Source organism: Lynx canadensis, chromosome C2, assembly GCF_007474595.2.
Source record: "Lynx canadensis isolate LIC74 chromosome C2, mLynCan4.pri.v2, whole genome shotgun sequence".
NCBI lineage: Eukaryota > Metazoa > Chordata > Mammalia > Carnivora > Felidae > Lynx > Lynx canadensis.
Window position 1 is genome coordinate 140604975 of NC_044311.2, and position 24835 is coordinate 140629809.

Consider the following 24835-nt stretch of genomic DNA (forward strand, 5'->3'; position numbering starts at 1 on the left):
TTCTTTTTGGAAAAAGAAATGCTAGAAAGTATGTAACATTACTTAATAAAATTATGTTTTAAATATATTAAGTATGAAGTCAACAAATAACAGGATGCTTTGGTTTGTCTTAAATCCATTTACAGCTCTGCCAAGGGGACAAGCCACATATCTGCACGAGGGGCTGGCCAAACATAATGCAGACCTTGAAGGAGGCAGGATAGAGCACGTGCATTCCAGACTCCCCCAGAAACCAGAGTGACTAGATTCTATCATTACTGCAGTTGAGTGACAGGCACCTGGGGCATCCAGTATACCATTCTTTCTGCTTTTATATGCACTTGAAATTTTGAATTAAAGGTAAAACAACAACAACAACAAAACTAGTCCAGTGGAAACAGAGTCCAATTTCTAAATCTACAAGTGAAAACACAAAGATCCAAACGGCATATGCACGAATGCAGTGGGCATGTATACCCATGAAACAAAGACTTGGAGACAGTCTCTCAGGAGTGCTGATGCATACGGGCACATGCACCCCAATGTTTGTAGCAGCACTTTCAACAGTAGCCAAGTTATGGAAAGAGCCTAAATGTCCATCAACTGACAAATGGATAAAGAAGATGTGGTTTATATGTACAATGGAATACTACTTGGCAATGAGAAAGATTGAAATCTGGTCATTTGCAGCAACGTGGATGGAACTGGAGAGTGTTATGCTAAGTGAAATAAGTCAGGCAGAGAAAGACAGATACCATATGTTTTCACTCACATGTGGATCTTGAGAAACTTAACAGGAGACCATGGGGGAGGGAGGGAGGGGAGGGGGAAAAAAGTTGCAGAGAGGGAGGCACACCATAAGAGGCTCTCAAGGACTGGGAACAAACTGAGGGTTGAGGGGGGATGGGTGGGTGATGGAGGAAAGTGGGTGATGGGCATGGAGGAGGGCGTTTGTTGGCGTGAACGCTGAGTGTTGTATGGAAACCAGTTTGACAATAAAAACTCTATTAAAAAAAAAAAGAAACAAAGAATCGGAAACTCCGTGGCAAAGTGGTAGGGAGGTAAACGGGAGACACTTTCATGTGAAAGCTTTTACATACCAAGTTCCTTTTCAAAGAACATATCCAAGAGGAGACTAAGAAAAACACAGTAATGACTTCCCATGTGCCAGAGTCACTGCAAAGGTTTTACGTGCAGCCGAGAGCCTGCCGTCCTCAGCAACTGCTCCGTTTCACAGATCAAACTGATGGAGCCAGTCACCCACTACCGAAGTCAGTGCCATTTCTGAGCACTCAGAGTGCATTAATTCTAAGTTTAAAATAAGTTTTACGCTTCAGTATGTAAGCCAAAACAAAGTATGTCCCAGACAATACATTTCTGTCTCTGGATTAAATGTACTGATTTCTCCTTTTAAAGTCTTCCAAAATACAAAGAAAAAGCCTATAAAACTGCTCTCCACTCTAATTCTCTTTTTTTTTTTTAATTTTTTTTTCAACGTTTTTTTAATTTATTTTTGGGACAGAGAGAGACAGAGCATGAACAGGGGAGGGGCAGAGAGAGAGGGAGACACAGAATCGGAAACAGGCTCCAGGCTCTGAGCCATCAGCCCAGAGCCCGACGCGGGGCTCGAACTCACGGACCGCGAGATCGTGACCTGGCTGAAGTCGGACGCTTAACCGACTGCGCCACCCAGGCGCCCCATCCACTCTAATTCTTCTAATAATGCTAGGGATATTGGGAACACAAGATCTAATTTAATTGAGAAAGAACTGGAAACCGAAAACGGTCTCTGCTTATGGTGTAACAAGGTGCTAAGGGGCAGCATACAGCTGATGAAACATGAGTGCAACAATGGGAGGTGTGAGTGGCGCTGGGTTTGCACAACGACGATCTTATGCAAAAGCCAGGGATGTAAAATGCAGGGCACCAGCCTATTTCCCAATAATCTGGCCCAAGTGTGCTTTCGACACTGGACATACATACATTGTTATATACATACACTCATATTCAGGGTTGGAAAATATTGTCAAAGAACTTTGTTCAATGCATAAGGAACAAGTCTTACTCCAGAAGTGCTGAGTGCAGGAACAGATGGGGCAGGGAGAATTACTAAAATAGGCGATTGTGAAAACATAATCAGATATGTATGCATATAACCTACATTCTCATTCTTTGTCAGTTTACGGCTATTTTTTAAAATACCCAAACTATACAGCTTTATTTGACGATTATACCTCTGAAAAGAGAAAAAAATATGCTACAGGAAAAGACTTCCAGCATATCAATTAATTACATATGAAATACACAAGTCCACAGTATTACTGCGTACATAAAAGTACACAGTATTATCTATAACCTTACAGAATATAGTATTATACTACAAAATTACATAGTATGCCTGCAAATGTGTAATAATTACCCATTTAAGAAAGTGCTACGTGAGAACAAGGACAAAAGTTAAATCAAACGTTAATCTGATTAAATGACAAATGCGTTTAAAAAAAAAAATCCTAACTTGGTAGCATCTCTTTTATTTAGCTCTAAACCCTATGGTTTGTGCAAACAATCCTTACAAGCCATTAATGCATAAAACATATCCGTTCTCATAGACAGGCGGCCCGGATGCCTCTATTAGAAAACTGTCTGACCTCACATGAATTTTTGGATCTTTCAAATACTGAAACCACAAAGCATCTGCGCCTGTAATTTGTGGATCCATTTTAAGTCTACAGGGGTGGATGGAGCACAAAGCAAAATAATAATAACGGCCAAGAACCTGCCACAGCTTTACCACTTCACTGTGTATGCAGCACGTCCTCAAACCTGGTCAGATTAAAAGAATCACACGTGATGCTTGTGTGTTTAACTTAATTTTAATTCCACGCTATTGCAGAATCAAGGGTGAAGAATAATTCTTGCCTGGGAAACCCACGTTTGGTGACACGTTTTATAGAAGGGAGCCCGGCAAGGGAAATGGTTTTGTTCAACTTATCAAACAGGCAGATTTTGTTGTGTTTGGTGATCCTGTTAATTTGCAGACAAAACAGCTGTTCGTTTAGAGAAAGAAAATTAAAAAAAAAACAAAACAAAACAGGGAACACATGTTGTTAGCTGTGGTTAACACTTAGGAAAAAGAGAGGATAACCCATAATTGAACTGAAGAGATTACAAGCACAGCCATATTCACCTGACTTTCCCAGCGGGGAATCTCTGCCCCTGCTTGAGGCTGAACCTGTTCCAGACCCCTCCTCCAGAGACCTGCTCCCAGGTGAGTCAAGCCCCTGCTCTCAGGCCTACCTTACAAAAGGTGCTCTGACTGGTAGGGATCCAGAGGACAGCAGGGCCTATGTTTTCATTTCTCTCCTTAAAAAAGGAGTGATAATGGTGGGGCTTGTATAATCTCTCATTTAACGGATGGTATTTAACTTGAACAGCCCACACCTGTAGGTTCCTATCACACAGCGAGGACACGCTCTAAGACTGGTTAGGCAGCTTTTCCTGGACCGTTCAGGTGTCGAGAGAGCAAAGGCTGGATTTGAAAGGTCTGTCCGGTGAAGCCCATGTTCCCCTTTCCTGGCACTTGACCCCTAGAGCTCCCTGATTGTATGATCTTCTCCACACCAGGATGATCCTTTACTTTACCTTTTCACGCTGACCTCTGGAACATCTGAATCCCCTTCTCTTCTTCAACGTTTATTTATTTTTGGGACAGAGAGAGACAGAGCATGAACAGGGGAGGGGCAGAGAGAGAGGGAGACACAGAACCGGAAACAGGCTCCAGGCTCCGAGCCATCAGCCCAGAGCCCGACGCGGGGCTCAAACCCACGGACCGAGAGATCGTGACCTGGCTGAAGTCGGACGCTCAACCGACTGCGCCACCCAGGCGCCCCTGAATCCCCTTCTCTTCTTAATTCAACCTACCCTCGGATACGGGCCAAGTTTTCTTTTTTTTTACGTTTATTTATTTTTGAGACAGAGCATGAACAGGGGAGGGGCAGAGAGAGAGGGAGACACAGAATCAGAAACAGGCTCCAGGCTCTGAGCCATCAGCCCAGAGCCTGACGTGGGGCTCAAACTCATGGACCGCGAGATCGTGACCTGAGTCGAAGTCGGACGCTTAACCGACTGAGCCACCCAGGCGCCCCATGGCCAAGTTTTCTAAAAGCATCTTGACCGAAGAACACTCATGCTGAAAAACAACCCCACAGCTCTTATTTCCAGAATTAGACCTGAAATCCCCAGATTTCGTATCAAAACCTTCTCCTTTCCAATTTTCTGAATTCTCAATTTATCCAGTTGTATATTTATAAGCGACTTAAGGAGCCAAGCATGGTGTCTCGCCTCTCAGCCACACATGACACAAAATCCGACCCTGAACAGCACTCCGTAAATATTGGCTGAATTTGCCTGAATTAACTTTGGGAAGGAACGAGATTCTTTATTACACTTGCAATTAAAAAAAAAAAATTTATACACTGATTTATTTTTGAGAGACAGAGAGACAGAGTGCAAGTGGGGGAGGGGCAGAGAGAGAAGGAGACACGGAATCCGAAGCAGGCTCCAGGCTCCGAGCTGTCAGCACAGAGCCTGACGTGGGGCTTGAACCCACAAACTGGGCTGAAGTCAGAGATGCTTAACCGACTGAGCCACCCAGGTGCCCCTACACTTCCAATTTTTTATTCTCCCATCCCGAAGTCTTCGGTTTAAGTAAAACAATGTTGTTGTTGTTGTTGTTGTTTTAATCTTACTTCATTCAAAAGAAAAACAGGACAATAAAATCTAAAAATTGCAATAGTTGTTGTAGGCTTCGCTGTATATTTCGAGGGGAGTATTATCCTATGTCTGCTCTATTTATAAGACTCCTAGTTCCTTAGAAGAATCTAACGGTTGGGGTAATGTAACAGTTCATTAAGGCAAGTGGCCACTTTAGGCTGTTAAATGATGAATAATTCATACAGTTAGTTTCAAGTTGTTTCCGTGATGGCGGCACTTTCTGTGTCTAGCAGAGAACAGAGGAAAGGTCCTGCTTTCCACCACAGGACCCCAGAGGAAAGTAATAATTGAGCGAGTTATCTGTTGTGGTCAGCAACCCTTGCGGACGAACCAGCCCAAAACACGGTAGCTTCAAACAATAAGCATTTCTTAGCTCGCACCGTTTCTGTGGGTCTGGAATCGGGGAGTGATATGGACGTTTATGAGGGCGCTGTTAAGATGTTGGCCATGGTCACACGAAGGCTCCACTTGGCTACGGGAAGCACCTCCAGGAGGTCCATTTTCGTGCCTGACAAGCCAGTGCCGGCTGTGGGCAGCAGGCTTGAGTTCCTCACCACACGTACATCTCCACGGTGCTGCCTGAGGGGTGCCGGGAAGGCGGCAGAGTCGGGGGACCCTAAGCTCACCCCGTCCCACGCTTACGACTAGATAACCACTCACGCCCAAGTCACATCCCCACGATACGGCAGCTGGCTTTACTGTAGCAAGTACGCAAGGTGGAAGTCATGGGTCTTCGCGACCTACCCTCAAAGTCACACGCCATCATTTCTGTGATGTCCTCCTGGTTGCGGGTGTCAGCCCCGCAGAGTGTAGGAAAAGACTAGGCACAGGAGTGAGTGCAAGTTCCACTGGAAGGCAGCCGGGAGGCTAGGTAGCTACCACGTAATCATTTAGAATTTCTCACTATTCTGTGGGTTAACTGAACAATTCTCCACAGGGTGCTGCCGGCCAGACTACCGCAAGGAAGGCCGCAAGGATGAACCAGGCCTTGCGTGCACAGCGGTAAATGGTACCACTCTCTGTTGTCTCTGCGTCAATGGACGCTGATCCCATCATGAGGCCCCACCCTCACGACCTCATCTAGCCCTAATTAGCTTCCAAAGGCCCTACCTCCAAATACCATCACCTTGGATGTCAGGGCTTCAACATATGAAATTGGGGCGGGGGGGCGTACACAAACTTTCAGTGCATTGCAGTCCTCAATACATATTTGATGAAGAAATGAAAGAAAATCCTCAAATAGTACTGAGTGTGTTAATAAAACAAACAAAAAGGAAGTAAAGAAATGCAAAGATTTGAAGGGTAACTATTATGATTAGAGAAAACAGGGCATTTATGGGTACCAAGAATGGATGATTAGGGATAAAATACAGATGAAACAAATACTCAACTTAAACCCCAAGTTTCAAACTATCTTCCCAATCAAACTGCATAAGGGGTTTTAACCAGGTACAAAAATAAAAGACTCAACTTTTACTTTATGTGCCTAATCTTGCTCTTGAACAAGGATATTGCTGAAGAAATCAGGAGGCAAAAATGACAATATTGATAACAAAACAACCAAGAGCAGGGAACACAAATTGAGAGGAACATGAGAATACGAAGGACATGGACTAGATAATTCACCATCGAAATAACACTATTTGGGGGCGCCTGGGTGGTTCAGTCGGTTGAGCGTCCAGCTTCGGCTCAGGTCATGATCTTGCGGTTTGTGAGTTCAAGCCCCGCATCGGGCTCTGTGTCGACAGCTCAGAGCCTGGAGCCGGTTTCGGATTCTGTGTCTCCCTCTCTCTCTGACCCTCCCCCGCTCATGCTCGGTCTCTCTCTCTCTCTCTCTCTCTCTCTCTCTCTCTCTCAAAAATAAATAAACATTAAAAAAATTTTTTTTAATAAAAAAGAAATAATACTATTTGACATGTCACATTAAACGAAGCATCAACACATACACTGTGCAGCTATACACGCAACCCGTTGGAAGAATAAATTTAACAAGTGAGTTAAATTGGTTAGCAAAAGGTCAAAATGAGGTCATGGTCATGAGTTCAGTCGGTTTCGTCTTGTCATCGGACCACAGACTGCTAACAGCTGCCTCTCCGACTCAGCCAGCTGTCTCTAAAACATCTGTGTTTTGGTCACAAGAGGGACTGAGAACATAAAGAAAAAAATTACTCATCACTATCAGGAGAAAAATAATCAGGAAATGAGTAGCACTGTAAACGGTAACTAATAGTATTGGTTTCTGCTTATTTTTTAAAAAAAGGCATTTGGACAATGATAGATGTCAGAATACAGTGGATAAATATCTTCGTGATGCTGAACAAATATGCCATTTCTAACTCTAAACTAAGCCCTTGTTCAATAAGCAGTTAGAAATAACCAAGATAATGGTCATCCAACAAAAATAATAATATAGGAGAGATACTTTGGTGGAAGGATTCGTTATCAACAATGAACCCACTTAAAGTCAGAACCTGCTGGGGCGCCTGGGTGGCTCGGTCGGTTAAGCGTCCAACTTCGGCTCAGGTCATGATCTCGAGGTTTGTGAGTTCGAGCCCCGCGTCGGGCTCTGTGCTGACAGCTCAGAGCCTGGAGCCTGTTTCGGATTCTGTGTCTCCCTCTCTCTCTGCCCCTCCCCTGTTCATGCTCTGTCTCTCTCTGTCTCAAAAATAAATAAACGTTAAAAAAAATTTAAAAAAATTAAAAAAAGAACCTGCCACTGTGATTATTATGGCAATGAAACGGACTGTAGTATTACAACTTTGAAAATAGTAAATTACTGTAACTTATAAACCCTGTGAGGAGACAGAAAAATTGAGGAGATAGAAAAATTGTGAATATTATTTCTCTTGGCGTTCCTAGCAAGAAAAAAAAAAAAAAAACATTCAATACTGCCTAAAACAAAAACATGGGAGTCAAAAAAAGGAATAAAGGAAAAGAACTATTTTCCAACAATACGGAAAAAATTCAATCCTACAAAAGAAAACTATTCTTTACTTCAAATTATAAAAGCAAACTATCAGAACACCTACAAAGCGAGAAGTGGCAGGAAGACCTTAAAACATCAATAAGGAATATTCCGGATACTTCAGGATGCACCACTCAATAAGAAAACGCCAAACGCTATTTAAAAGTTCTGAGTGACCATCTCTCTAACCTCCCGCGGTTTCTCAAAAGCCAGTTACAGTCGTGATACCCTATGAATTCTCTCAGCTGCCTACTCTCCAAGCCTATAACTTGTCTAATGCACTGAATCTTTCTAAGTCCATTCTGTTGGGACTATGGCCATTCTTTTATTTCATCCCCATGCCACTCACTCTTCACCCTTTTTCTGGCAAAAGCCCCTCTCCCCGTTCCATCTGGTTGGGATGTCAAACAGGCCACATGCCTTCAAGGCCAAGGTGGACCAGTCCCAGTCTACAAGCACTGAGTCCTTGTAGATACGGTAACTGATACACAGGTAGGCCCTGCTTTTTTGGTCCAACCAAAATATTCTCTATGTGTAAAATGTTTGGTGGGTTTCTGTCACCTGGCAACAGAAACTGCCTAATTAACCCACCCTTACAATTTTCCCATCTTTTCTTCCTTCTAAGACTCCGCCTTATCCCCTGGATCTCAACCCTACTTGATTCCTATAGATACCTGAGCCTAGTTTTCTTTTAGTGGACATCTACCCTCCCCCCTAAGTTTAGCTTAGGCTTCTCTTGGCTTTTAAGTTAATTCCCTTTAAGAAAAAACCAAAGACACAACAAAGCCTTTTCTCTTTTCCTTGAATTGCCCTCAAGCTCTCTGCCTCTAGGTCTTTCCTCAAAGAGTTCACAGATGTCCTCACCATCCATTCATGTTATTCTTCCTGTAACTTCTTGCAAATTGACCTGTCCCAGGCTCTTCCACTGAAATTGTTATCATAAAGATCAACAATGACCTGTATGCCAATTACAAGACTGTTCTATTACGAAACAATACCTGTGACTTGGAAATGGGCATGAGAAGGGGTGCCTGGGTGGCTCAGTTGGTTAAGTGTCCTACTTCGGTTCAGGTCATGATCTCACGGTTTCGTGGGTTGACAGCTCAGAGCCTGGAGTCTGCTTCGGATTTTGTGTCTCTCTCTCTCTGCCACCCCCGCCCCCCACTCACTCTCTGTGTCTGTCTCTCAAAAATAAACAAACGTAAAAAAAAAAAAAAAAAAAAAAAAAAAAAAAAAAACTAAAAAAAAAAAAAAGAAAAGAAATGGGCAAGAGAGATTACTGGGTGTCTCAGCAGTGACATGCAGGTGTGGTTTTTGAGAGCCAGGGGCAGGAGGGGAAAAGATCTGATTCTACAGGGTGTATTCTTCTGAGTAACTTGCGGCTGCTACTGACTGGGCTATTTTACAGCTCTGTAAGGGTAGATGATGTAGACATCGGATAGCAGTGCAAATGTTTCCTGTCCCATGCAATGCCAGTCAGATGGGTCCCTTTCGTAGCCCTGCACATGAACTCTGTGGGGAAAGGAATTTAAATCTCTTCTGGTCAATCTGAACCAGTTTTAGCATCTTCCAGGTCACCTCACTCATTAATGAACTGAATAAAATGTTTGATGTGTGTTCATTTTGCAAGAGCCAAGCTTTTGCACTGTCAAAACTTATACTTCAGCCTTTTGGTCTACATCACACTTGCACTTATCATTTCCTTCATGTAGAAATTAACCTGGCCTGACTTCCTGCACATGACAGCTCCTAGTTCTGTTCCTAGGTCTCTGGCCACTGCTCCTCCTCCACGGATGGATGGCTGGATGGTGTTCTTTCACTTGTTCTCCTTAAATGGTGCAATTTAGCAAGATTCTTCTCCAGATTCTTCCCCAGAGGCATCATAAGGGTAAAATGAGAGCAAGCACTTAGCAAGGTAGCTTAGCACCTTGTTAATGCTCAGTAAAAGTTAGCTGGTATTAGCATCATCAACATTGTCGGTTTCTAAGTTGCTAAAAGTATTCCACAAGCCTTTCTCTCTCCCTAGATCCCCCTTTTAAAAAAGTATTTAAATGTTTATTTATTTTTGAGAGCGAGAGAGAGAGAGAGAGAGAGAGAGCGCAAGTGGAAAGGGGCAGAGAGAGAGGAAGACACAGAATCCGAAGGAGGCTGCAGGCTGTAGGCTCCAAGCTGTCAGCACAAAGCCTGACATGGGGCTTGAGCTCACAAAATGTGAGATCCTGACCTGAGCCAAAGTCGGACGCTTAACCGACTGAGCCACCCAGGCGCCCCACTCTAGATCCCCCTTTAAGAACAAGTCATGTGTTCCACGTATCACAACCTCCTTAAGCGCCCAGAGATACATGTTTGAGGGAGCGAGAGACCATTGGACCCTCAAAAGGTATTCATATAATCTCCTTGCGATAAAATATTTCTAATGAAAGATGTATTAAAAATGCCCCCCAAACAAGCCTTCCTCCCTGATTCCCAATCACCAGTAAAGTTCTGGTGGAAGGTCTGGGGGGGACTCCTCACCTCTGCTTCCCTCTCCCACTCGCAGATGATGGGATTTGAGATCCTTTAAGCCCAGACTCACTAGCGGCATGAGGCAGCGGGGACGGCCACACAGTTCAATGGAAATATAATGGAAATATACTTCTATGTAATTTTAAATTCCCTGGTAGCCACATTAAAAAGTAAAACAAACAGGTGAAATTCATTTTAATAACATAGCATTTACAATTTAAAAACATACACATGCTGGGGCGCCTGGGTGGCGCAGTCGGTTAAGCGTCCGACTTCAGCCAGGTCACGATCTCACGGTCCACGAGTTCGAGCCCCGCGTCGGGCTCTGGGCTGATGGCTCAGAGCCTGGAGCCTGTTTCCGATTCTGTGTCTCCCTCTCTCTCTGCCCCTCCCCCGTTCATGCTCTGTCTCTCTCTGTCCCAAAAATAAATAAATGTTGAAAAAAAAAAAAAATTTAAAAAAAAAAAAAAATAAATAAATAAATAAATAAAAACATACACATGATGTTTAAGTCAGTATATACAAAATATTTCAATATGAAATGGATATGAAATTAATGTGGCATTTTATATTCTTTTTTCATGTAAATCTTTAAAATACAGTATTTATCTTACACTTCCAGAACACATTAGTTTGGACTAGCCACACTGGGAATACTCAACGGCCACATGTGGCTAGTGGTTACCTTACTGAACAGCATCTAGTGGGGAACTGAGAATCTAGATATAGGGTCAGAGTGACAAAGCATGACTTTTTGAAATGCAAATCTACAGTCCTTCCCCTTCTTTAAAAATAAATAAATACTTCCAATGACTTCCTGCTGTTATGGAGAAAAACCAATTCATTAAGAGGCTCACAAGTCCAAGGTTCTGGCCCTTTCGTACTTCTATGGACTAATGTTTGTTTAAACCACCTTAAGTCTCTGGCCTGCGCACATCATTTTAGAAGACCTCTGTGGGTAGCGAGGTGAGACAGGCAAATCATACCAGAATTGCAAGACAAACGAGAAACAACCAGGAAGCTTACTTACTCTCCAGTCCCATAGCCACAACAATCTGGGACCCAGAAGTCTGGGACCCAGAAGAACTACCCTGTGGCTTAGCCCTGGAACAAAAAACAGACTAAGACAAGAAGTGAAGCTAGACATTAGTGGGATCGCTAAGTGGTGTGGGAGCGAATAAGGGTTGTTCTCAGCGTCGTGAAAAGTAATTTTTATAGGGCCATCATACAAATGCAAGAGCATGTGATTACTCAGAAGTGGCAGTAACGGAGGAAAACTTTAGACGCAAACTATGACACGTGCATCAATTAGCCATTCAACCGAAAAAGATGATGTGGTCAACATCATTAACTGAGTCTGAGTTCTAGCCTTTAAAAAAAAAAAAAATTAATCTAACATTCCGAATGCATAATCTCTATGCATTCATATGAGAGAGAAATGATATGAAAGATCAAGAGAAGTGAAATGATATGAAAAACCTATAAGCATGCACAGAAGTTCCAACTTATCCAACTCATAACTCATTACAAAACTGTACTAGAGCATACTTACTTAACAGCACAGAGGCTCCAGCAGGGAACCCAGAATCTAGATGTAGGGTCAGAGTGATAAAGCAAGAGGATGACTTTTTAAAATGCAAAGAGGAACTCTTTCATAGAATATGAATATTATTTTTCCAAAATGTATATTTTAGAAATGCCATATCCAGGCAAAAGTTAATTTCTTATCAATCCCTATTTAATAAATGCTTTTTTTTTTAATTAAAAAAAAAGTTTTTTATTTTAGAGAGAGAGAGAGAGAGCGGAGGAGGGGCAGAGACAGAGGGAGACACAGAATCTGAAGCAAGCTCCAGAATCTGAGCTGTCAGCACAGAGCCCAACGCCAGGCTTGAACTCACGAACCATGAAATCAAGACCTGAGCCGACTGAGCCACCCAGGTGTCCCTTAATAAATGCTTGTAATAAGAAATATAATAGACTTAAATATTAGTGACTTTTACTTAAATTAGAAGAATTATCCTTTTACAGCATGGTTCATACTTCTTCAAGATACAAGTGACTTGATATGTAATATATTGTGATGATATGGATGCAGTTTTGCTTCTCAAAACAAAAGAGTTAATATTTAGAGACTGTCCTTCCTTGGAGTGCTACCAAAAAAATTGTGTATATATGTAAAAAATTACATATTTTAATACAAATATTATTAACAATACACACACACACACGTACACATACTTCATTAAATACTCATTTTGGATCCAAAAAGACCAAAGGAAATTTTCTAGTACATAAAAGAATACAACAAAGAAAATGTTGCCAGGTTATCTGCTGTTTCTATGAAGGATAAGGAAGTGTTGCCACGAGGCATAAGACTAATTCCTTTAAATGTTCTTAAAACACAAACAGCCACATAACCTAGAATAGGTAATTGTCTGGAAGCGTGGGATAAAATGTCTTGGACTCCAGTTTTTTAATTTTTTTTTTTATGTTTATTTATTTTTGAGAGACAGAAAGAAAGAGAGACAGATTGTGAGCGGGGGAGGGGCAGAGAGAGAGGGAGACACAGAATCGGAAGCAGGCTCCAGGCTCTGAGCTGTCAGCACAGAACCCGATGCGGGGCTCAAACCCACGAACTGCGGGATCATGACCTGAGCCGAAGTTGGACGTTTAACCGACTGAGCCACCCAGGCACCCCCGGACTCCAGTTATCTTAAACTGAATTAATAAGGAAAGAATACCCTATACAATTATAGAAAGTAAACGAGAAAAATTACAAAAAGGATGAAAATCTTTATGAATGCTTCCTGAAAGCACCGTTTTTATAAGAAAAAGAAGGAAAACCATATATCCTTCTTTGTTATAAGGATATATCAGGAACAATGAAAATGTTTATCAACAGAGGACAAGGGCAACTTTTTAAGAGTTTCTAAGTTTTAGCAATGTGAATGTTTCACGTTTTCAAGACATAAAATTAATAAGGAGGGAAAAACTAAAATTGAAGATAAACAGAAGTAAAATATACCAAACGGGTAACATAAGTAGGGAACATTAATTCTACCAACTTTTAAATACATTATCTTGGGGCGCCTGGGTGGCTCAGCTGGTTAAGTGACCAGCTCTTGATTTCAGCTCAGGTCATGATCTCATGGTTCATGAGTTGGAGCCCCACATCGGGCTCTGTGCTGACAGTGTGGAGCCTGCTTGGGATTCTCTGTCTCTCTCTCTCTCTCTGCCATTCCCTCAAGCTCTCTCTCTTTCATTCTCAAAAATAAATAAATAAACTTAAAAAAAAAAACACAACATTATCTGTAAATCTGTAAAGTCATAATGAGATACATTCTAAAGATAAATGGAGTGCCAAGATATCTTAGACTTTACTCAGTTGGTTTATTGATGGTTGTAATATATCATAATTAAAAAAAATTTTTTTAATGTTTACTTATTTTTGAGAGAGAGAGGGAGCGAGTGGGGGAGGGGCAGAGAGAGAGGGAGACACAGAATCAGAAGCAGGCTCCAGGCTCGGAGCTGTCAGCACAGAGCCCGACGTGGGGCTCGAACTCAAAAACCGGGAGATCATGACCTGAGCCGAAGTTGGACACCCAACCGACTGAGCCACCCAGGCGCCCCTGACATCCTAATTTTTTTAAAAAATTTATACATATTATATATGGCAAAGCAAGTAAATATATTAGTAGCATAGTGAGGGGCGCCTGGGTGGCTCAGTTGGTTAAGGGCCCAACTCTTGTTTTTAGCTCAGGACATGATCCCAGGGTTCATGTGTTGGAGCCCCGCATTGGGCTTTGTGCTGACAACACGGAGCCTGCTTGGGATCCTCTGTCTCCCTCTCGCCCTGCTCCTCCCCCACTCGCTCTTTCAGTCTGTTTCTCTCAAAATAAATTAACTTAAAAAAAATAGTATAGTGGATCATTAGGAACCAAGATCGTTACTACAAGAGACAAAACATAAATATTTAAGAAGTTAAAGTAAAAAAAAAAAACACCGAACGCGTGTGATCCCACAAGAATCGCTGGCTCTCAGAAGGGACTTACTTCTTGGCAATACTGCAAGATGTCTTCCTTGGTGCCGATGCACGTTTTGGTCCCCGATGGATCGGACTCCCACTTCCCATTCTGCACGTTCATGTGCATGTTCAGCTTGCCACAGAACATGGCAACCTGGGGTTCCGCAAGCAAGCCAGCATTGCCGTCAGTGGGCACCTAAAAAAAGAAGTTTAGGTTAGTTATCCAAATCCACAGCTCCGCGGATGGGGTTGGGGAAGGGTGGTAAAGAGGAACATGGCACAGAGCGGCACCAAAAATAGTTTATTCTCGCTTTCGGAGATTCCTCCAAGCAGGGATTAGCCTTGCCTTCAACGTTCCTTTGAGTGAAGTAGAATGTGTGTTACCTTTATCTCCAGCCACCTACAATATAGTGCTTTTTTCACACTGAAACACAGGAATTAACAAGATGGAGAAGAATTTATTCACTGAAAAGTGTATGCGATTCCCCACAGCAGATTTTTGCCGTGCCTCCTGAAAAGGTTCTGAAAATAAAATAAGGTGTTTTTCTGAAATAAATATAATCACCCTGAAGGAAACCATATTCTCCTAATCATCTCCAACGGACTCACACAAAGAACAATGCCAAGTCCCTGCCTGATGACCAGGTCTAAAAATAAGGTTGTACAGTGCCTCCTGGAGCAGATGCCATAGTGTTAGTGTGCTTATTAGCTAGCAAGTGGACATTATGATCGTTTGAACATAAAAACTACTGTAGAATTTGCCATGCACAAATGTGACTGAATATGTCGGCCATTCCAATGGTTTTACCCAGAAGATTCTCTGGTTATCACTCTCTCAGGTCTTAACAATAGATTAAGGGTGCTCGAGTCTCATCTCCCCAACTTTGCTATGGAAGGATGCAGACTCTCCGACACTGTCAGAGTATCTGCTGTGTAGTAAGCTCTTAGTAGGTCTTGGCCATCGCCACTGGAGGCAATATACCGTTTGCCCAAAATAAAGGAAAAGGTTGCCCTTCTGTATTTCCAAAGCCTTCTGTGCACAGGTATTACCTTCACATAAACATTAAAAAAATTTTTTTTCATATAAATATTTTAAAAAGGGAAAATGGACGTTCTGAAATGCCAAGAAGAGAGATAACAGCGAGGGATAAAAAAAAATAAATAAATCCACAGGAGTAAAAGCGTTATTTGAAACCAGGGAATCAAAAGACACATTAAGCAAAGTAATTCCTCCTTTGTTAAAGCCAGCTGCTGAGGAAGCGTGTGAGACCCGTGTCGAGAAGAGTTAACTGCCACCAGAAGCCATTCATGCAGCCAAGGACTGGAGGATTCTATAATAAAGCGTATCATGTCTAAAAATTGTTCACAGGAGGGAATAAAAAACAAAATACTAAAATTGCACTGAGAGATTTCAGTTAAGAAATAGCTTCTTGACATTTCTTCCCACAGAAATGTAAAAATAGACCAAACATCTGTCCGTTCTAGTCATCTTCATATATATTTTGTCCAACCACAGCAGAAGATCTGTTGTTTAAAACAGAAAAAAACAATCTTGCACTGAACCCAGCTGAGACCCATCACAGACCTGAGTGCAAGGGCTCCTGGCAGAATCTCTAGAATCATATTTCAGGTAACATTTTCTCCATGTCTAATTGTACTCTGTAAGGCATACCAAACAGAATTTGGCCTCGACATTGCCAGATGGAACAAAACAGCAGCTGAGGCCACGGCATCGGGTCATCAACAAGAAGAGCTGGGCCCCTTGCACACCTCCCACAATTTCCAAGCCGGAACCTGGGAGGCTCTTTCTCCAACAGATGCAAAAAGCAGTCTAAGGAGAATGCTCCACAAACTTTAAGTTTCACAGCTTTCCTGAGGGCATAGGAGGAAGTTCAAAACCTTGATTCTAAAAATCAGAATACAAATTTTGCCAATTTTATGGAAGTAAGGAGGAAGATAATGACACTGCAAGAAAGGCAAACAATAATCAGGCACCTATAGGTAAGGCCCTGTATTAGAGACTATGAAGGTTATAAAGATATTTTTAATATATAAAATTTAGTTATTCATACGTAAAATATAAGCCTCGCCTTCAGGGCATGTACAATCTAGTAATGAAATCACCACTGTATTCCCCATGATACTTTACTCTGCTCCAACTCATTCCTTGTCCCCAAGATCTCCAGTCTGAGCAGAATCTTGGTAACTTATCTCTAACTGAACAGAGAGACTATTGATCCCCCAGCACAGTTGGTAATTATTTTATTGAATGAATTTCCCCCTTGCTGGCTCAAAATTTCTCTGTACCTCAGACTCTCCACAATCTGTTCACTACAGGCTGCTACATCCTCGCCAGTAAAAGTGCCCTTCATTCTGTACCTTCTCCTCAAGAACACTTCAGTGCCACTTTCTCTCCCTGTGGCAGCCGGCCTCCAACAAGGCCCCCAAGGATCCCTGCCTCCTGGTGTTCAAGCTCTTGTCAGTGCTATCCCCTAATGCGTAGAAGTCTGTCCGTGCAACAAATAGAATATGGCAAAAAATAATATGTGACTTCCAAGGAAAGGTCAAAAAAGGCACCCCGGCGTCTTTCTTGCTCTCTGGGATCCCTCGCGTTGGGAGAAGGTCAGCTGCCATGTTGTGCTGACATTCAGGCAGCTCTACGGAGGGGCCCACGTAATGAGATGTGGAAGCAAGGCCTCCGTGTCAACAGCCTACAGCCACATCAAGCCTTCATGACTGCAGTCCTGGCTGGCATGACTGAAACCTGGAGCCAGAACCACCCAGAAGACACTCCCAAATTCCTGACCCACAGAAACTGAGAGACTGAATGTTTGTTTTGTTTGTTTTTTTTTTTTAAATCATTAAGTTTGGGGTAACCTGCTACACAGCAGCAGATACCTAACAAGCTCTTTCTTTTCCAGCCCTACGAGGCATCCACAAATAGCCTTTGATCTCCTCTACTGAAAAAAGCAAACAACAGACAAAAAAAAAAAAACAACAAAAAAACCCCTACAAAACTTCCTCCGTTCTCTTATCCTCCAGAGCAGAGGGTGAATAAATTTCTTCTGCTGGGGGCCAGATAGTAAATATCTTACGTTTTGTGAGCCAGTCTCTGCTGTGACGACTCAACCCTCGGACAACACGCAAATGGGTGTGGCTGTTTTACAACAAAACTGTATTTACAAAGCAGGCAGTCCGCCAGATTCGGCCAATGGGCCGTCATTTCCCTGTCCCTTCTCTAGAAGAACTATCTTCCTCCCATTTCTTCCAACAAATTATATGAGCTGGTGATTTCAACACTCACTGACACCACCTTCTCGCCTGCCCCGTAGACCCCCTGCTGTCTGCTTTACATTCCACCCATCAACTCAGATTGCCTTCTCAAAGGTTGCATAGGACCTCTGCAGAAACCAAATAGGCTTTTTCTTCAGTACCTGTTGCTTTTCAACTTCTTTGCCATTGACGAATTCTTCCTTGTGAGTCTTTTCCCTCGGACTCTGTTGGAATGATCAGAGGTCTTACCCCTTTGATTATCCCATTACTAACTCACAAGCCTGCAATTCCATAGCAGAAGACATTCCTAAAGACAGGGGAGCGTCGCTTCTCTTCTACCTTCCTTACAAAAGTCTTCATGATCTCTTCGAACCCCTCGCTGCAGAGAGGCGACTCCAATGCAACCACAACAGTTGTAAAGGACAGCAATTAACACTTCTTTATGAGGACCCAACACGTGCTAGGCACTGAACTAGTTCTGGGAACAAAGCGGTAAATCAGGCCAAGTCCTTGCCTTGACAACAGGGTGTCCACCCACCCCAGTTGGCCTGGGACTGTGGGGTTTCCAGGATGCAAGACTTTTAAGTGCTGAAACTGGGAAAGTCCCTGGCAGGCTGAGACAACGTCATCTTACGGGACAAACACATTGAGTAGATGTGTTTCCTTTGTTCCTACCTTGACTTCTTCTTTTTTATTTCTTCCATTCTGCACTTCGTCATCCTTCCCTCTTTCTGACTTTATAGTTATTTTGAGGCCATCGGCGTGTGTGTTTGCACAAGCCCACTACCAAATGGTGGTAATCTTTCTCACATCTCAAATGAATGGATTATGGCTCTATCATATTACTGGAAAACATTTTTAATTGCCTTATGATCTCTTTCATTGAACAACGGCAGTTAAGGCCAGAAGATACATGTTTCAGTTCCTTTTGGATTTTCCATTAGATGAGATCTAATCTTTTTTTTTTTTTTTTTAATATGCATTTATTTATTTTGAGAGAGAGAAAGAGCACGCAGGGGAGGAGCAGAGACAGGGAGACAGAGGATCTGAAGAAGGTTCTATACTGACAGCAGAGAGCCCAATGCGGGGCTTGAACGCACAAACCACGAGATCATGACCTGAGCCAAAGTCGGATGCTTAACTGACTGAGCCACCCACATGCCCCTAGATGAGATCTAATCTTAACTTTAAAAAATAACTATGGTGAGTCATGACCATTAACATGCTCCATTTGCTGACGGTGGACATTGTTTAATAGTTCAAACTTTGATTCCTCAATAATTAGGGCAAATTATTATACTAGAAATTACAAAATTGGCGGTATGTATACATCTGTTACATTTGACATTACAAGAGGCCCTTCACAAATTAATACTCAATTCACAGAAACACGTTTCTCGGGCAAAAATTCTCTCCCAAAGCAATACCAGCTGTGTAGGAGATCACAGCAATTAGCTGGGAAATGCAAAAAGAACAAGAAGCTTTTCTCTTCTTATTAAAGCCCACCTGCAAAGAATTCCATGTTTTAAGTAACATTTTCCTGGCTCTGTTAATTAAAAGAAGAATGACCCATAAGGATCCTCACCTGCATGAAATAACGGATTTAAGAAACAAAGCCCAGCTGCCAAAAGCAGTCCCCTCTCTGGCATCCAGCCAGAGGGAAACCATCGCCAGCCAAGACGGTCACACAGGAGAGAATACTGAGCCATCATCTAAGGGCCTGACAGTTTTACTCAAATCCCTTTTCCTGAATGAAGCCTTAAAAAGTGGCTTATTAAATTATACACAAGGTCCAATTCAGGACCTGTTAACATGGGCAGTCTTAAAACTGAAATCATCTGGTCCTAGAGGAAGTCATTTGCTGCCAGTGAAAATGCATATTCTGTCAAAGTCATCCTAAAAATAAATATTCCTCCTTTTGGGGTGCCTGGGTGGCTTAATCGGTGAAGTGTGCAACGCTTGGTTTTGGCTCAAGTCATGATCTCAAGGTTTGTGGGTGCAAGCCCCATGTCGGGCTCTGCACTGATGTGCAGAGCCTGCTTGGGGTTCTCTCTCTCTCCTCCCCCCCTCTCTCTGCCCCTCCCCTGCATGTGCACACACTCTCTCTCAAAGTAAATAAACAATTAATTAATTAAAAAAAAACACTTTACTCCTTTAAACAGAAAAGAAATACAAAATTCTAGTAGATGGGAAATACAGCCACTTAAATAATGATTGTATTTTAATTTTGTTTTCATTTGAACACTAAGGTAACTTAAGGTTACTTTGTGGAAATCCAAGGTAACACCTACAAGACTGGAACCCTGGCATAATTGGCCATTCGTGGTGCACGCATTTCTGAGAGACTGAAAATGAAGATAATTCTTGTAAATGGAATGACTTTCCACTGACATCATAAGACCAGAGACGCTTTCCCATGGGAAAACAGTGTTCAGTGACAATGAACAAAATAACTGGCTAAAACAAAGGTGCATCCACACGCTGCCTCAAAAGCAACAGCCTGTCTGTTACAGAATGTCTGAACGACAGAGACCTAACGACCTAAAAATGCTGTAAATCTTTTAAAAACAATCCTTGGCTACCAGAAAAATACTGTAGGGCCTTAATATATAGGATACTGAAGTGAAAATGGACTTTCAAAGCAAGTTAGCTAGAAAAGGGGTTTAAAAGGGCTTACAGGGAAATTAAACAGAAAGAAACATATTTACCTAGTTTAGCCCATCGGTGGAGGTGAACCTGGAAACCTACACCAAGAACTGATGCACTTTGCAAGGGCAAAGCCAGCTTCTCCAACAAGGTCCCCTGCAGTCTTTCACACTGGGTGTTCCCTTTCCCAAAAAAGTTTCTCTCTTTATTATCATCAAGGAGATCAAAATTCCTTATAGAGCTGGCTTGGCAGACATGCTCCCACGCAGTCCTGACTAAAAGGGAAAGGGAACAAGGAACGCTCTGTTTTGCTGGCTGAAAAGTCCTGCTTGGCAAGAAGAGGGCAGGGATCCATAGCTTAGTTGCATCCGTGGATTTATGTAATTTTAGGGGTTGTGGCTAATGAAAACCATCTGGTTTCTGCATTTAAACAGACTTCTCACTGGTCTGAATGGCCAGCCTCATACCGTCCTATTTAATCAGTTCACGATTTCCCCCGGGGCCCCGGATTCTTGTACAGTATCTTTTTAAAAGCACACAGCGATACCATTTCTCTCACATGCAAGGTTTCCTCACGTAAACACAGTTTTCCCTTAACCTGGGCATAACTCAATTATACCCCACAAAATTACTTTAAGTTTACTTTTAAAACATTCAGATTTTTCCATGTTCAATGTAATTATAACTGTTCCCTAGAATCACAATGGAGGGGATGTGAGAGTGAACCCCTTTCAAGGGAAATGCAGTACGTTTACACTTAACATAAACAAATTCGCATTCTCCAAAGGAAAAGACTATTCCCTTGAAATGCACCCCCCCCCCCAAATCATAAGCAGAACCATAACATCCGCAATTGCCCATTTTGTGTCTAAAAGAGGGCAACGGGACATTGAAATTAAGATTCGTAGAACTCAAGAATCTGTAAAATCACCCATTCCAATTCTAAAGAGAAGGAAAAGGCTCTGATAAGGATTCATCTAAGGCCACAGTGTCACTAAGACCAAAGGGTGGGGGTTGGGCCTACTCCATCAAGGTTTTGTTTACATGACCAGGATGACTCTCAAATTAAAACAGAAAATTGAAAATTTCCTAGCTTTTGCCCCCTGTGTGTGGGTGCATGTATTTGCCGAAGGAAAGAACAGAGAGGCCAGTCAACGCATACAGAAAAACGAAATGTGATTATAGAAACTGTACACAGTTTTGATTTACCTGTGTGGAGAGTAGACGAATTCATTACACCCACCGTCTGCTGCACAATTATTTCAGATCTCCAGTTTCAGGCTAACAATGATTTGCCGCAAGACAGAAAACATTCTTTCTGAGAACTAATCTGCAGATTTCACTCCTTGAAATTTGACTTTTTTTTTTAAGTAGGCTTCAGGCCCAGCTCAGAGCCCAACACAGGGCTTAAACTCATGACCCTGATATAAGACCTGAGCTGAGATCAAGAGTCAGACGCTTAAAAGACGGAGCCACCCAGGCACCCCAAAATCTGACATTCTTTTTGGAACGCTGTTGACCTGGCTTCAAATGACAAGTTATCCCTCTTTGATGAGTACATCGTCTCTGTTGATATGGATAAAGTTAGTTCTTATATAGGGACCCACACAATGGAGACCACCCCAGTGGCTGGGGCCCACAGCACAAATCTAAACCTAAATCAGCCGGCACTTAAGGGAAAACACCTGTCCGGGAATTTTAACGTACACCATTCACAATGTGCCAACTAAGCTTTAGCTAGTTTACTTTACCTTCGAAAAGAGGACCTGCTAGCTTTATAAGGAAATTTCCCACTTCGGCCAATTATGCCTGTTTCCGGATTGCCTCTTCTAAAGCTCTTTAAAACTCTTTCTTTCCCCAAATCCCTGGGAACACAGTGCTCCCCCAATTCATGGGCTCTTTTCTTTTGAAGGACATCAAACTCATAACCTAAAATGTTTTAGTTTTGTCATTTGACAGTATCAAGCTTTTCTCTCTGCCCAAAAGACGGATATTCTAAATCAGGCCCCAAGCCCCTTCCATTTCATAGCAAGTCCAGTAAATAATTCTTGCTGCTTGTGGCCAGTATCAGGAGCTCTCTCAACAGAAACCTTTGTTATTCAGTACCCACGAAATTAAATTATCAACATTTAAAGCATGAATTTTAGGCAGGCCCAAGAAAGAGCGATGTCCATTGTCTAGAACAGCTATAATACTGGAATTAAAAAAAAAAAATAGCGCTTCATAGATGGCAATCAAACTATATGCCTAAAAAATAACTGTCTAATTAACACCCATTTAGTCCTAAACAGTAAATGTTTTATATTTGATATGTAGTATAGACTGCATGCTTATATATACCATATATATCATATATACTATGCCCTATATTTGTCTAATGTACTTATATTGGTAATAGTCAAAAAAATTTTTTTTAATTTTTTTTAAATGTTTTTATTTATTTTTGAGACACAGAGAGACAGAGCATGAGCAGGGGAGGGGCAGGGAGAGAGGGAGACACAGAATCTGAAGCAGGCTCCAGGCTCTGAGCTGTCAGCACAGAGCCCGACGCGGGGCTTTAACCCACGGACTGTGACATCATGACCTGAGCTGAAGTCAGATGCTTAACTGACTGAGCCACCCAGGCGCCCCTCAAAAATTCTTTTTAAGGTCATTTTGATGTAGAAATCATTTATCCCTTTAATTCAGTCTTTCCTTGTAAGTTTCACTGGTATGTTTTATATAGTCGCCCAACAAAAAACACACAGTTATCACATCTTCATACTATTTTCACTCAGCATTGCTGTCTTATCAGCCTTGACCTTGTGAACCGGGAGATAGGAAAAGGGGAAGGGGCAAAAATCAAAGCATCTACTTAGGCCTTTCCTTTCATGATCTCATTTGCCTGAGAAAAACCGAGATAGTCCCTTTCACATCTGCTTAAATAATCAGAAAAGCTCAAAACCTGCCTAGGAGTCTAATCAAGTCTGTTACTCTACAGCCTATGCTTGCTTTTCTTCATACTAAGCCAGCTGGCATCCCTTCTACTAGTTCTCAAAGCCTTTTTTATTTTTAAATCTTGAATATTATTTTCAAACAACTTTTTCCCACGATGGCAGTAATATTTTGTGGTTCTTTGTTACCGGCTTTTTAAAATATTATTCTTCGAGGAAGTAAAAGGGGGGAGCAAATCCACAGTGTAAGTGTTTAATCTGCATTTCTTAAATTTAAATTACTAGAACCTAGCGTAATGTTTGGAATCTCCCTTGAAATGCAAATGAAAACTTCCTCCTAAATTTGTTCTTTCCTTAAGTCGGAAGCAGCCAACTGAATCTACAAAGCAGGGGCCCAGAATCCCCAACATTCCAACTGTTAACGTACGCGCATCCATCCTTACCTTACTTCATCTATATTTTCAGGGATATACGCATATCCCTGTATATAAACATACTATCCAGCTAGCTAGGGATAGCAGTAAACACGCATGCACACACACGTGGTTTACTGATGGAGATCAATTAAAGGAAATTTCAAATGACAGTGCTTCGTTACATTCTCATTCTAGACTTAATGCATTTAAGTCCTATTGCTAACCAGCTGGAAGACCTTGAAACTGGGCTTCTCATAGATGCTGGTTTGAATGACGTTCATTGTGAAGAAATTTGATGATAACAAATGGACAGTTTTCCAGTATAATTTCTACTAGTTCTGACAGCTAGGGCACATGAGCATTCAGTACGTAATGCAACACAGAACATTTAAATTCTATTACTCCTCTCCATTGTATTAAAAAAAATTTTTTTTAAATGTTTTACTTATTTTTGAGACACAGAGAGAGTGGGGGAGGGGCAGAGAGAGAGGAGACACGGAATCAGAAGCAGGCTCCAGGCTCTGAACTGTCAGCACAGATCTTGACTCGGGGCTTGAACTCATGAACCTCGAAATGTCTGATGCTTAACTGACTGAGCCACCTGGGTGCCCCGGTTTTGTTTTGTTTTTTAATTTTTTTAATGTTCATTTCTTTTTGAGAGAGAGAGTACTCCTCTCCATTTCTGACACAAGAACAATTCTATACATGTTCAATTTCCTAAGTTTTACTATTTTCTACCAAATCTGTCCAAACTCAGCCAAGATCAGTGGACCCATAGGCCCGAGCTACATTAAAACGGTTATTATTTTAAGCCACTGAATTTTGGGGTGGGTTGTGGCTTTGTGCCATTATTGTTGCAACAGAAACTAATACAGGCATGTATTTGATAGGAATATTAAATACTAAGTAATAGAATCAGGGCTCAAAATTATTTCAGAAGGTAGAAACTTTTTCAAACTGAGTTTTTTAAGTATATACAATATCCTGTATTTTTGCTTGAAATAATTCTTTGAAGTAAGTGCAGGACAGGAAAGGCACAGCTGGGGAGCAGTTCTGTAAGAAAAACTTCCAAAGGTTTTAAGACATGAAAATGAAAGGGGGGGGGGGTGCAGGGGAACAAGCTAACTCACTCTTTTTTATGTTTTACAAATACAAGGCTCCAGATGATCATGGCAAGTCTTGCTGTGCCAATTCACATCTACAAGGACGTATTCACATTTTTAGACAAACATTAAAAAAAACTTTTTAAAAAGATTCCTCCAGAGGGTGTGCAATTGAATAAAGGACACCTCATTTAAAACTGAGTCGGAAGGCCAGAAAG

General features: G+C 41.9%; 1 protein-coding gene across 6 annotated transcripts in view; it reads right to left on the reverse strand.

The window, feature by feature from the left end:
* The window catches only part of LOC115523013 (amyloid beta precursor protein), a 275518-nt gene that overhangs the window by 198233 nt on the left and 52450 nt on the right, over window positions 1-24835 (reverse strand). For all 6 annotated transcript variants that reach the window (XM_030328587.1, XM_030328585.1, XM_030328583.1 and 3 more), the window contains exon 2: window positions 14275-14442. In XM_030328587.1, coding sequence (XP_030184447.1) covers window positions 14275-14442 — 168 coding nt within the window. The remainder of the gene's footprint in view (window positions 1-14274; window positions 14443-24835) is intronic.